Source organism: Chanos chanos, chromosome 16, assembly GCF_902362185.1.
Source record: "Chanos chanos chromosome 16, fChaCha1.1, whole genome shotgun sequence".
NCBI classification, from domain to species: Eukaryota; Metazoa; Chordata; class Actinopteri; order Gonorynchiformes; family Chanidae; genus Chanos; species Chanos chanos.
Genome location: NC_044510.1, coordinates 12,856,614 through 12,870,472, shown reverse-complemented (window position 1 = coordinate 12,870,472; position 13,859 = coordinate 12,856,614). Strand labels below are relative to the sequence as shown.

Sequence of the window (13,859 nt, the reverse complement as noted above, 5' to 3'; positions counted from 1 at the left end):
CTCTCTTCATGGTTTCCATAACAACCAAAATGAATCTTAAGCATTACCTTTAAAAAGAGCACATTTACTGATTAGATTTACATTTACGAGGAATATATATTTTCCTTGTGTGCATCAACATTTTCATTAAAGTAATTTAGAGTAATAACACTTCAGTGAGACACAAAGTTTAAATTAGCTACATGTAAGACTGTCAACAGACTTAATTTAACCTCAAGTTACAAACTCTAAGTCTGTTGACAGACTTGCATATAGCTAATTTAAACTATTTGTGTTTCACTGAAATACTATTACTCTAAATTACTTTAATGAAAATGTTGACGCTTAAAAAAACTCCACTGACCCGAGGCTTGTTAAAATTCATTGTAGTTAATTAGTTAATTAATCATGGTTAATGTGGGTCTCCTCCACAAGCTCAAATATGACAGTCATCTGCAGACCATTCAAAGCTAATGCTTGTTAGCCTGGAAACTACAGACAAAAGCAAAGTGGAGCCGCTCTTTATTTTTATTTTTTTTAAACCATTTCGTTTTACACTTTTTTTTTAGTCCTGTTTTGGCACTGTTCTGGTGAAGTTGTATATATTCATACCTTTTGGTTTCACATGACGTAAACCGAATGGCGTCTGGGGTCACGTTCCGGGCAGAGCACCTGCCGGTGCTGCCATAATCCTGTTGGTCTGCTGGGTTCTGACGTCTTTGCTTGTCCTCTCACTGCTGCAGATGTGTGGATGGGAAGGTCAGTTAAAGGCCTGGTTACTCTGGGAGTGTAGCGACACATTATCCGTATTTTACAAAGAGCAAACGCGTACAGCCCTTCTCTGGTTTAACAAAAAAATTTAAAGAAAAAAAAAACAAAGTGGTGCTTGGACAGAATTTCTGCCACGTATTTGATTTCCAGCCTTAAATGTCATTTGGGATTGACACCCGTTTTTTGCTTCTTTCTATTTTTTCTTTCTTTTTTTGTTTTACTGATGTGTGTGTGTGCGCGCGCGCGCCTCATACGGGGACAAATTAAAAAACAAAAGGTGATTTACGCTTACACCGGGGACCCAATTTAAGTCCCGTAAAGCTTCTGTCTAAGAATCCTGTGAATGTCAACTAGACCATTAGAGCTGACAGAGCCACAGGAAATGGGTCTCAAAGACTACTTTAAAGCTTATTCAGACAGCATCGCTCCACCGAGAACGGGCGACGGGAATGCTCAGTGTGACGCATATTTCCAACCTCTGAAGCGGGACCCCAGAAACAGCTTGATCTCCTAAACCACAAAGGCCCAGTCTTTAAAATGCTTTACTCATTTAAAAGAGGACTGAACAAATTTACGACACTGAAGCAACGTGACATTCGCTAAAATTCGCTCATCTGTAATTTTCCCGAGTGAAATGGTATAAATATAGCCAGGTGTTTTACGAGGGCTTAGGACCACGTTTTATACATGGATCTTTATTTATTCTTCCAATTTAATATAAACAGATTTTACATCAAAGAAAAAGAAAAGAAAGGGTATGGAAAGTCACACTGAAATCATTTTTGCCTTAAATTAAAGTACAAAAAAGTCTTAAGTTTTAATTCTCAGAACAAAATATAGAAAAATAATTCTTGTATTAAAAACAAACAAACGAACAAAAAACCTCCACAAAAGTCATGTTTCTTGAAAAAGCCCTCCTCCAAAAAGAAATTGTGCTCAACGTGAACAAAGCTTCATAATGATGTGGCAAAAACATACGAAGTAATCAAAGCCAAATCAACAAAAGAAAGAGGTGTGTCAATCAATATTTAAAAAAAAAAAAGTTTATATTTCTTAAAGTCAATGCATAGGAAACTTAGACAACAAAATGTATCTGATGCTCAACATTTTATAAATGATGATCTAGAGCATTCAAGGTTTTGTATACATGCTGCGTAAAAACAAAGACTTTTATGATAATATCAAACCAAAAAACTAAATGAATGTTGGTCACACAGTCTGAATCAATCAACACTTCCCAACTGTCTTCTCCTCGAACAGACACAGTTCGGCCTTCCTTAACCCTGCACGCTTTCTCCGGAAGCAGATACACAATGCACACAGGCATGCATAATAGTCATAATGATGCATTGTTTTGGTGGAAGTTGCTAGTTTTAGGCCTTTTTCTTGTGGCGTAATTTGAGCATAGACACATCCTGTCTAAGACTCTCTTCCCCTCTCTCCTCTATTCCTTTGTTTCTCATGCAAAACTATTTATACACATCTTCCCTTTTTTTTTGCGCTCAGTTAAGCCATCCAGTTGGAACCTAACCTTGTTCTCGACCGAAACGAACAGAAGAACAGAAAATTTAAAGGTAACAAACACAAGGAGAGTTCTCCAATCTTGCTTCACACCCTTTCTTTTTCCGCCCTTGAAGAAAAGTTATGACTGTGTGTGTGTGTGTGTGTGTGTGCGTGTGAGAAATATGACAGTTTCAAAATTCAGTCAACCAGGAGAAAGCTCTCAGCATTTTGCTGGTACTCTCCCGCTCCAGTTAAATTAAGAGAAGGTCAGAGAAAACGGCTAAACCTCGCTTTTCGCCCGGACCCACATGTTTTTCAGACGGTTCGGATCTCTGCAGAACGGACAGGGGGAAACAGAGTATGCACACTGACAGCGAATATACTGGTCTGCAGGTAGAAGCTTTGGCACAGTCAGCAGAGTATATTTGTTCTTATCTCAGATGCTCAAACTACAACACTGAGACGCAATTTTCAGTTAACTCTGTCGTTGCTCACAATTAATTCTTGTATAAGTATTATGGCTGCTCTGAAATAACAGAGCTTGGTAATAGAACAACAGTAGTAATAATAATAATAATAATAATAATAATAATAATAATAATAATAATAATGCAAAACTGACTACAGGAATGCTGCGCTGGAGCTCTGCTGGTTTTCTAAGTAGCTGTCAAATCTGTAACCTTATGTTAAATGCATGAGATTTGACAGAGCATACATTTAGTAGGACTCACTGTCTTAAAGAACTTGGCAAAAAGTGCAACTTTGAACGAGGCCGATAGTTCCTGAACCGGAGCTAAGGACATCAGTTCATTTTTACTATAAACCAGATTTGACCAAGTGGCACAAACTTATAAACAATAACCATTAACAGCTGACAGGCTGAGGCTTTACTGACAGGTTTGAAAATGAATACGTTAAGGAATACTGGAAGTTCTTTAGGACTGGGTGAAAACCACTCAACCAAAACAGGCCTTTGTTGAGATCTGTATGACTTTGTGTAAAACAAAAAGACAAACAAACAAAACAAACAAAAAAATACAGGCTTTGCATGAGAGGTGTAAACACACCTCAATATTGCAATTAAACTGAACTTCTTGTTCTCGATAAACATGTATGTAAAATCTATTTTTTTCGCTTTCTTTGTATCTTGCAATAATAAAAGCTAGTTAAACAAATGTGTCCGAGTCCCCTGTCTTAGTTGGACACAAAAGTCAGTGCTGAGCGGAACAGTCATAAAGAGAGACTTTGCCTTTGTTGTCATGGCGCTCTTATGAGCAGCCAATCAAGAGTCTCTGCCACTACAGCTGTGTGGTGACAGATTCCTCTTGCTCCCAGTAGGTGGAGCCCATGCTCTCGCAGGGCCCCACCCAGCCCTGACAGAGATCTTCGCTGGAGGACAGCAGATGGGAGCTGGAGGCCATAAGGCTGGAAGCACAGTGCAGGGAGGTCAGCGAGGAGGGACCCTGGGTCCTGAGGACAAGGCTGTCTCTGCCGTTTGCCTGCTGTGAAACTGATTGTTCGGGGTACGGAGCCGGGGTCGGGGCCTGGTCCCGGTCCGTCTTGGCCGACTCGGCCCCCAGCGTGTTGAGATGCACCTCGCTCCGAGTCGCCCGCGATTCCGGAAGTTTCCGGGCGTCGGGCGGCCACGAGCCGGCGGGCGGCCGCAGGACCCCGTCGGAGATGCTGTACGCGGGCCGAGACCGGCCCGGGCTGGAGCTCCGGCTTCGGCTCGGCCCGCCTCCCCCGCCGCCGGCGCCGGCGGCCACGTGTCCGTTCATGCGGGAGAAGAACAGACCCAGCTGCCGGAGGGATTTCTTCTTGGAGCGGGAAAAGCGCTGCAGCCTGCTGCTGTGTCGCGCGAAGGACGCCCAGGACAGAGACGAAGACGAGTTCTTCCTCAGACCGTTGGTCTTCGGTGGGCGCTCGCCCGAGTCTTCCGCCCTGGACATGGATCGGAAAAGCGCGGAGATGCCGTACGGAGAATCCCGGCCCTTCCTCTCGGGGGGAGCGAAGGAGACTCCCCTGGCTTTGGAAGAGGCGTCCCTCCTTCCTTGAGACTGTCTGTCCTTCTCCTCCTCCTCGTCCTGCAGCGTGGCTTCGCTGCTGGAGGAGTAGGTCCTGCGAGGTGGCTTGCGGTTCCCCAGCAGGTCCAGAACCTCGTAACGGAAGCTGGAGATGTCCTGCTTTAGTTCCTGACAAACAACAAAACCCACATTCAGGATGTCAAGAAAGGACATCTAACTGCATTACGTAATATGAATTCTATGTCACAACTGCATAATATCAATTATTTAATGAACGACTGGAGTAGGGGTTCTTTTTTGACAAAGAAGTGTGGACAGACAAGGTCCTGGTATTTAAATACAGACAGGTTCAGATAAGGGCAGTGCGAACAGAACACCAGTACGGGAAGAATGTTCTCTGGGAAAAGCAGATCTGCAAAGACAGACTGTTCACATTCATTTCTTTATAGCAATTTCCTGGGGCTTGATCTTAGGATTCTCTCTAACAATACTTTGTGACAAAGATATATGAATGTTATAACACAGAAATGAAATTACACGAGGGGCATATTCATGACTGTACAACGTGCCCTACACCACCATACATACAGTAACACAATACAAATTGCTTTTTTTTTTTTTCCCCATATGCTGTCTCAAACATCTATTTATTTCCTGTAACCCTGACATAATTAAATGGGTTAGATGAATTGTCTACTGAACATAAACTAAAAACAAATACAAAAAAAAAAAAAAAAAATTATACTAATCATTTGAGATTAAACCATCTCTCATGAAGGCTCGTGAAGGTTCGTGACAGAAAAAACGAGCGAAGGGACAGACTGCGACAGAAAAAACGACCGAAGGGACAGACTTTGAAATTCTCCTCCGTCAGTCCCTCATCCGTCTTGGCGCTGCGAATCATGGCGGCCACGTATCTCTTCACCAGGTTCCTGATCACCTCCTAGGAGCAACAAAGGAGGTGGGGTGGGAGGTGGGGTGGGAGGTGGGGTGGGGTGGGAGGTGGGGTGGGGTGGGAGAAGGGGCGTCGTGTTAATCGCGTTTCTCCAGTCTAGCTTCAATATTCCGCTGTAATCTCTAAACAATCATAATTTGTATAGAAGCGTTTATGTGGATTGCCAGGCCTCAGGCTCCCCTTATTTGTATGCATATATTTTCTGTTCAGTTCTAATAAGCAGAAACCATTTCGGTTGTATTCATGACATATGTACTAAACGCGAGTGAAAATCTGGAAGGGCATACATTTGCATACAATTTGCATGTGATTTGTATAATCAATAAAGAACAACACCGCACTGACAGTCTGTGGGGAAAAAAAAGTCTTATTTACGACACCAGAGGCAACCAAACCAATCACATAATTTATGTATATGATAGGGGGTGGCTTAGAAAGCTCTAAACCAATCACATTCGTCTGATTGAGAGATCAGCGTTCGCATATGGATCAAGTTGATAACAACTTCAGGAAAATACAGAAAGAAAGGTTCATAGATTTGTTTTTAATTTCACTGAGCAACTGGTTCGCTGAGCAATTGGATAACTGTCCTTTCTTGCTTTCCCATCTTTAAAAAAAACAAAAAACCCAAATATATTAGGGTTTATAAAGCAATGTTCTCCCCTCCATTCAAAATGGACAGCATGGCTTGGCCTATTACAATAATACACGAGGCTGTATAAACGGAGCCATCTGTGAAATGAAAGCATTTTCCAAATGGACTTCCGTTTGTAACCACACTTCATGTGGATAACCAAAAACAGACAGTTATTTGCTCCATAATGCATTGACCCCACGTTGAGGAGATGGGAGATTCAACAGAAATACAGTTTGTGAATATATGGGTCTGTTTATGTTGGTTGTGTAGCAGCAAGAGCGGCGGTGGATCTTTAATGATGCCATCAGAGAATAACAACTAGTTCTTTCAGACAGACAGACAGACAGACAGACAGACAGTCAGGAGCCAAGCACGCTGGGGTATTTTTCTTTCTTTTTTTGCGGTCAGCGGGAGGCCGGCAATGACACAGTGTAGCGGAATAGAGGAAACGGGTGGAGGGCAGAACCGAGAGACGGACCAATCAGAAACGAGAGGAGTGACTTTTATGCAAATGAGTTAATTTTGGAGAATGCATCGATCTGGACTTCCACGGTGATGCAGGAAATGACACAGAGGTCATGGCCATTATGATCAATCAAAACTATCGTTCGTTGATAAAAAAAAAAAAAAAAAATTCGGAGACAGACCGTCTCACAGTCAGATGGTTTTGTCAGGTGGGGAAATTTGTGTTAGATTTCCCAGAGTTAGACCAGTGATCATGAAAAGTGTGGATGAAATCATTTCAGGAGATTTGTATATATACTGTTCATATACACACTACAATCCTCTCAGCACTATCCTCTCCAGAGACAAAACCATAAAGGATCGTTTCTGAGAGCGGATATGACAGGACGTTTGGAGAAATCATAACAATGTCTGAAAAACTAACATCTGTTAGAAAAACTAACATCTGTTAGTTTTTGACAAGAATCTACGTGAAGGATATTTACAGGCTGTATCCAGCGATTTAATACGTTCTGAAAAACCCGGGCTGACGCCAAAGTCAGCATCAAACACCTGAAAAATATTTCAGAGGCTCCTCAGAATAAACCAGCTGACTTGCTGAAACCGTACTGCCCCCACCCTCTGACACACAAAAAAAAAACATGCACAAGCCACTTTTTCACATGAAATATGGACATTTCTAGAACTTGCAAACAGAACCATACATCTCGGTACACATGGACAGAAATGCACACACGTTTACATAAACCTCAGACTGCGAGTTGTGGCGAGTTGTGGCAACACAACTTTCTCACAGGACTCACTGATGGCTTTTTAAGAGTTTTATAAGTTTTTGAGGTTTAATCATGAATCATGAATATGCTCATTGTGAGATGTATGCAAATGAGGTCATTGGTGTTTCTTAAGACCATCTGGAGCGAGTTGACGTATTTCGCAGAAATGGTCCAGCAGTCCTGTTGGTAAGGTGATCAAGACTCGATGTGTGTGACTGCACTGAAGTGTGTGTTAATGTGTTATGCAGACGTGTGTTTGTGATGCTTTGTGATGCGTTTGAATGTCTTGTTTGTATATGTGTATTAAGAAGTTGAAATGTGTTTTCATGTGTTGAGATATACATTAAAATGCTGATTTGTGTGTTAAGATGTAGAGGTGTTTGTTAATGTGATGTGTGTTAATATGTGTTAAGAAGTTGCGATGTGTTTTAATGTGCTGAGGTGTATACTAAAATGTTGATCTGTGGGTTAAGAGGTACAGATGTGCGTTAATGTACTGAAGTGTGCGTTAAGATGATAAAATGCGTGTTAAGGTGTTCAGATGCATGTTAAGGTGAGATATGTGTAATGATTTTGAGATGCATGTCTTACCTGATAGTGTTGATTCTGAAGCAGGTTGTCAGCATGTCGCTCCTAAAATCACAGAAAAGACACACGTACACACACACACACACACACGCTGTCAATAACACATACATCTATACAATGCTTTTTATATTTACGTAAGTTAGCTGAATTCACATGTATGATATTTCACTCCTGTTTCATAGTTACAAAAGTTATGGATTTCATCTTTATTCCTGCTGCTGCACTACAGAACGCATCGAGAGAAAAGTACATCACAAACATCATAAAATAAAACCAGGGAATATTCTCCTGTGCATTGACTTGTATAACTGTTCTGTTTCACACACATTAAAGATATCCATATCCTCTTTTCAGAAATTCAAAAAAAAAAAAAAAAGCTTGCAGCCTTATATAATGATTTTTTTTCTTTTACTACTCGAAACCCATGTTTCTGTGTGATGTAATGGTGTGTGTGTATGTGTGTGTGTGTGTGTGTGTGCGCATGTATGTGTATGTGTGTGTGTGTGTGCGTGTGTGTATGTGTGTGTGTGTGTGTGTGTGTGTGTGTGTGTATGTATGTGTGTGTGTGTGTGTGTGTGCTCATGTGTGTGTGCTCATGTGTGTGTGTGTATGTGTGTGTGTGCGCGCGTGTGTGTGTGTGTGTGTGTGTGTGTGCGTGTGTGCGTGTGTGTGTGGGTGAACGTGGGAGATGGAGTTTTCAGAAGAGTGGGGCAGAAAACAGCTCAGCTCAGCCTGCAGAGCAGTGGAGTTCAACTGATGGAGAGACGTCAGGGGAATCAGTGTGGACGGAGAGCCGTTGCCTAGCAACGCGCGCTGGCCTAGGGCAACTCAAGGCTGGACAGCCAAACGGTTCAGCGCTCTGACAGGTTAAATCGCCGGCTCAGATACAACGTACGAGAAAACAGACTACTTGGAATCAATACGAATCTCAGATTTGCCTACAAATATGTAAAGGCGTAGATGAAAATCAGCGTTTACTGTTTGGAGACCATGCTGATACTGAATCACAAACACACTGTGCTTTCTATTTAAACAAGATGTCGAGTGACTGAGTGAGTCAGTGAGTGAGTGACTGAGTGACTGAGTGACTGAGTGAGTGAGTGAGCGGTTAAATAAGAGTGAGTGAGTGACTGAGTGAGTGAGTGAGTGAGTGAGTGAGTGAGTGAGTGAGTGAGTGAATGACTGACTGACTGAGTGAGTGAGTGAGTGAGTGAATGAGTGACTGACTGACTGAGTGAGTGACTGAGTGAGTGAGTGACTGAGTGAGCGGTTAAATAAGATGTTGAGTGAGTGAGTGAGTGAGTGAAATTTTCACAACATCCCACAAACACAGACAACACTGTGAATGATGTTCTGAAACTCTAGTACAGACTGACACTGTAAGACCTCTCCCTTATCTTTAAGAGGACCTGGGCCATGGCCTGTGAGACAGCCGCGGAGATTTTACTGGGATAAGAATCATATTAAAGAGGAGAAATCAAATATTGTGACATGAGTCTGTTATGGAGAAACTCTTATACCGTGAACTCCTTTAAATTCTCGTGTTTTGCCTCATCTTCGGGCATGGGCTCTCCGTTACCGCTGAGACGGCTGTGGAGCCACACACACAGGTACCACACTGATTTTGGGCTGGGAACGATGTTGAAGGGAGGGGGCAGTGTTCCGCCCTCATCAAAGTAGCTCATCCACAGCTTGGTCCTGGCAAACTTCCACTCAATGTCAGCATGGTCCTGAGGAAGGGACAGAGAGAGAGACAGAGAGAGAGAGAGAGAGAGTTCATGGGAAATGTAGTCTCTTTCAAACAATAGCTTTGCACTGCTTCAGTTGGAATTCCTAACTAGATTATTTATGTCTTAATGTTAAATTTGATTATTTATTATTCCAGCTGGATACTGTCTATTCAGGTGTGTGAAATCCGGTAAGCTTCTTGATGGTGTGTGTGTGTGTGTGTGTACGTATGTGTGTGTGAGAGTGAGTGAGTACGAGAGAGATCACAGAATTTCCCACAAAAAGACACTGAAACAATCAAAACCGAAAAAGGCTTTCAAACATGAAATTACACAAGCTCTCCTAAAAACAGACCTGAGTGTGAGTTCAGTGGCAGTTACAGCTGTGGACACACCCAGGCGTGTTCAACACTCTCTCAGTTCTCTCTTTACACTGATGGGATTTAGTCACAGTCACAGTCTGTCACGGTTCTCTAGTGGGTCAATACCCAGATGAATGTTTTAATAAGAGAGGATTTTTGCCTGAATCACATTAATCCATGCACCGACAAAACTTCCACAACAACTCTACTGAAGACTTTGACTGTAAGAGGAGTCTGGATCAATCCAAGGTTTTGACCAGAACATTGCTTCACAAAATACTACATGATAGTTCTTTAAGGTGATTACTGCCATTTAACTACACAAAGCGTAAGAAGCTAAATGAGCCTCGGGCAGGCTTGTGGAGTTGTTAAAATCATCAGTGAGACTTACAGCAATGAGCTGGTAGGAGTTATTCATCATAGCGATGAGCATGTTGAGCAGCACCACCAGAGAGATGATGTTATAAGTGCCAAACATGGTGGCGCCGACAAACTCGGTGAATTCATGTCTTGCCTTCACATTAGTCACGTAGAGGTTGAGCAGACCAAATATTGACCAAAACAAAGACTGGAGCGTCTCGAACAACCTGGGGAGAGTGATGGTGAGAGAGAGAGAGAGAGAGAGAAAGAGAGAGAGAGAGAGAGAGAGAGAGAGAGAGAAAGAACTAGACTTTTTTTTTTTTTTTGCTTGAAACAAATCAAATAAATGTACTCCCTCAAGACAACTTTTGAGTGTATTCTCTTTGTCATCAAAGGAACAGGAACAGGATCTGATTTGATTTCGGTTTGATGGATGTGTCGCCATCGCAATAATTCTATCACCGTTTCTGCCGACTCATCGTTTTAACAACTACAGTAAAACTTTAGAAATCTCTACAGCATGATTTTCAGTTTAATTGTGAATCCCTACAACCTAAACCACTGAATACATTTTTCACATTGCTCCAGCACTTTTTTAGATGAAGGGATACCTGGCCTCCAAAAGGAGGGTAGAAACGTCTTGTGGTTGTAATTCTTCTTCTTGAGTTCTAGTTGTCTTATACAGCTACTCTTATTTTTAGAGTGGACAGCTTTAAAGGCGCCAAATAAAACAGAGCCACTAGCGCAACACGAGACTGTGTTTTGTTTTTGTTTTTGTTTTTAATTAAGACTCACGTGGAGAAAGCGTTGTTCTGCCTCTCACAGCGGATTCCCTTACAGTTGTTGGGCTCGTCGGAAGCCTGCGTCTCGTAGTAAAAATAGAGCTGGTTTAGGCCGTTGGCGAAGGCTAGCAGCACCAGACAGTAGATGAAGAGAAACTTGAGGATGTCCAGTAACATTCGCCCCAGTGAGATCTGCAGCGGTCCCAAATGCGAGTTGGCCGTGAAGAGCGAGATCAGGCGAAGCGAGCTGAAGATGTTGGCGATGGCGAACAGAGCCTCGGCGATTAACGTCGGATGCCACATTTCCCAATCCTCACGAGGGCGGGAGCTGTTGTACTGTGAGAGACGGAGAGAGCGAGGGGATGAGAAGGGGAAGGAGAGAAGTGTGAGACCTGTAGTTTAAGTATTTAAATGCTTGAACTTCAGTTCTTTCCCTTATTGCATGCTAAAAAAAAATGTACAGGACTGAATGTGTGGAAGCAGTATCCAACCGACATCACACGACCGCCCTGCCCTCAAATAAGATTAGCTGTACTTCTTATCCAGTTAAATACGCTTTGTGGTTAAGAAAGCACCTAAATGTATAGAGAAATAGGCCTACATATACATTCTGGAAAGACATGGAAAGAGGACAAAGAAGACGTCATTGAGGTGTCTCAGTGTGTAACTGGGGTGTCATTTCATGACAACCAGTTAACTAACTAATTAACTAAAAAACTAAAGAAAGAAGGAAAGATTCAAGATTATATGTAAGATTCAAGAGCATCAGGTGAAAGAAAGAAAGAAGGGGCTGACAGTGCTTTATAAATCGTCGCCTAGTAGGTCTATTTATTTATTTATTTAAATCGGTTTTGAACTTTGAAAATCTGGTGGGAACATTTGAAGTATGAATCAAAAGCCGTTGATTTTGTGTTGGGGAAAAAAACAAAAAAACAAACAACAAGCTCACCTTTAAATAAGCCACTATTTTGAGCGATATGGTGGCCAAGTAGAGTGAGTTCATAGCAAAATCCATCAGGTTCCACCAGTCGTGGACGTATTCGTTGAAACCGCCATCCCACATCTCCTTAATCTCCGCCCAGATGAATCCTGTCAAATAGAACAAGACAGGGAATAGCGAAGCGTATGAGCCGTATCGCCGCACGTCCTAACCCCGCGCGGCTGGATACGGCAATCTCATTACAATTCAGTACCTTGAAGGCTGGAACATGCATATTAGAACACAGGGTCGCAAAACGGAATTTAAAACAATCCGTGCGGCCAGGAAAACGTGCACAACGGAGGTGGGTAAAAAAAAAAAAATATATATATATATATATATATATATAGGCGATCTGTAGAAAATAAAAGAACGACGCAGAATCAGTCTATTTGTTTTCGAGGAATTCCCTGAGAGAGTTTGGGGAAAACGTGTTACTCTGGTTTGACTACGGAAAAGCCTCAAAATGTAATGAGGAAAGACAAGCTTCAAAACGTTTGTTCTCGACGTAATTTTATATCTGTGAAAAGGCTTGGCAAACCTGAAAAATATTTTTGACTGAGTCTATAATGAAACCAATTCACTCTCAAAATTGAAAATGGGATTTTCATCATCCCCTTTATCCTGGCGTAAAGAATCACAACATTAAGAATTCATAACGGCTCATCAGCTCTGTTTACAGTGACAAAGCTCTATTGATTTATTTACTGTGAGGTGAATAGGCTGCATTGACATACATGTTCAGTTCACTGTTGTTACTCGGGCGAAATTAAAAGCGCTGATTGGCTGAAACACCGCTAACCAATTAAAAGGAACCATTAGCGGACTCCTGTGTTGCTGTATGTTAAAGAGTTAAAATTGGCCTTTACTGTTACAGGCTGATTCAATCGATCACTTGAACTCTCGTGTTTCGCAATTTTTTTTTTTTTAAGTGCATGCTTCTCAAGTTGTCAAATGAAAGTAACTTGAAGACCCACAATCAGATGCAGAGATTTGAACACACTATTAGAGAACTATTCAGTCTGCATGTCAAAATCAAAACTTCAGCAAGCTATAGGCAATGCACAAACCATTCAGTGTGACAGTATTTCACAGTCACAGTTCTATTTGACCTATCACTTTTTTATAAAAGCGAGAAAACAAAAGGTCTCGACAAACACGCACGTACCGAGCACCCAGGGCAGTATCATCCATTCCACAATGGTTGGCGGAGGACCTTGCACGTGTAAGTCGGTGCGGACGATGTGTTGGGAGGCGAGGAGGAGGAGGAAGAGGAAGGTGAGGTAGGAGGCAGTGTGGCAGATGAACTTAATGAAAGGCTTCTTGATGAAGAGACCCAGCGCGCTCTTGGGCGCCAGCAGGTAGACGAGGGAGAAAACGGGGAAGAGAAGACCGATGATGAAACACGTCACCAGTTTGACCGCCCAGTGACGCCTTCTCCAGCCTGGGAACCCGTCGTACCACAGCGTGGCCAGCAGCTGCTGGCAGTTCGGCTGAGCCACAAACTAGAGGAAATATGCCCCCCCCCCCCCAAAGCTGGTTAATGGAGGATAAAAACAAAAAAGCAGGTCGTGAAGTCAAGACAGGTGTTGTATTGTTTATTTCATACTGAGAGATCAGCTAGGGAAGAGCCATGAAGTTTCTGTTCACAGATGGAGCTACGGCTGCGAGAGCTGAAAGTCGACGAGATTCATTTGACAGATTTCAACACGTTCTGAGGACGGTTTTTGAACCAAAATCTGAACCGAAGCATCGGCAGCGTACAACTGGGGCGGAAGTGGCTCAGTGGGTCAGGGCTTTGAACCCAGATGGGAAGCAGGGGATGTTGACTGGTTAGGGGAGGGGTTATGGGTTCTAATGCTCCTGCCTTCCCTCTGTTACATCCTTGTCCTTAACTCCAACATGCCTCATGTTTGCTTTTTGTTTCTCCCCTACCCCCCCTTCCTCTTGGCAC

The 13,859-nt window shown here is 42.6% G+C and overlaps 1 protein-coding gene across 1 annotated transcript in view; it reads right to left on the bottom strand.

Annotated features, from left to right (window-relative positions):
- Window positions 1-3,551: 3,551 nt before the first annotated feature.
- The window catches only part of trpc5b (transient receptor potential cation channel, subfamily C, member 5b), a 15,619-nt gene continuing 5,311 nt past the window's right edge, over window positions 3,552-13,859 (bottom strand). Inside the window, exons 3-10 of the mRNA XM_030794079.1 lie at window positions 13,074-13,410; window positions 11,876-12,015; window positions 10,940-11,262; window positions 10,176-10,371; window positions 9,216-9,425; window positions 7,699-7,740; window positions 5,131-5,220; window positions 3,552-4,445 (exon numbers count right to left, since the gene is read on the bottom strand). Coding sequence (XP_030649939.1) covers window positions 3,552-4,445; window positions 5,131-5,220; window positions 7,699-7,740; window positions 9,216-9,425; window positions 10,176-10,371; window positions 10,940-11,262; window positions 11,876-12,015; window positions 13,074-13,410 — 2,232 coding nt within the window. The remainder of the gene's footprint in view (window positions 4,446-5,130; window positions 5,221-7,698; window positions 7,741-9,215; window positions 9,426-10,175; window positions 10,372-10,939; window positions 11,263-11,875; window positions 12,016-13,073; window positions 13,411-13,859) is intronic.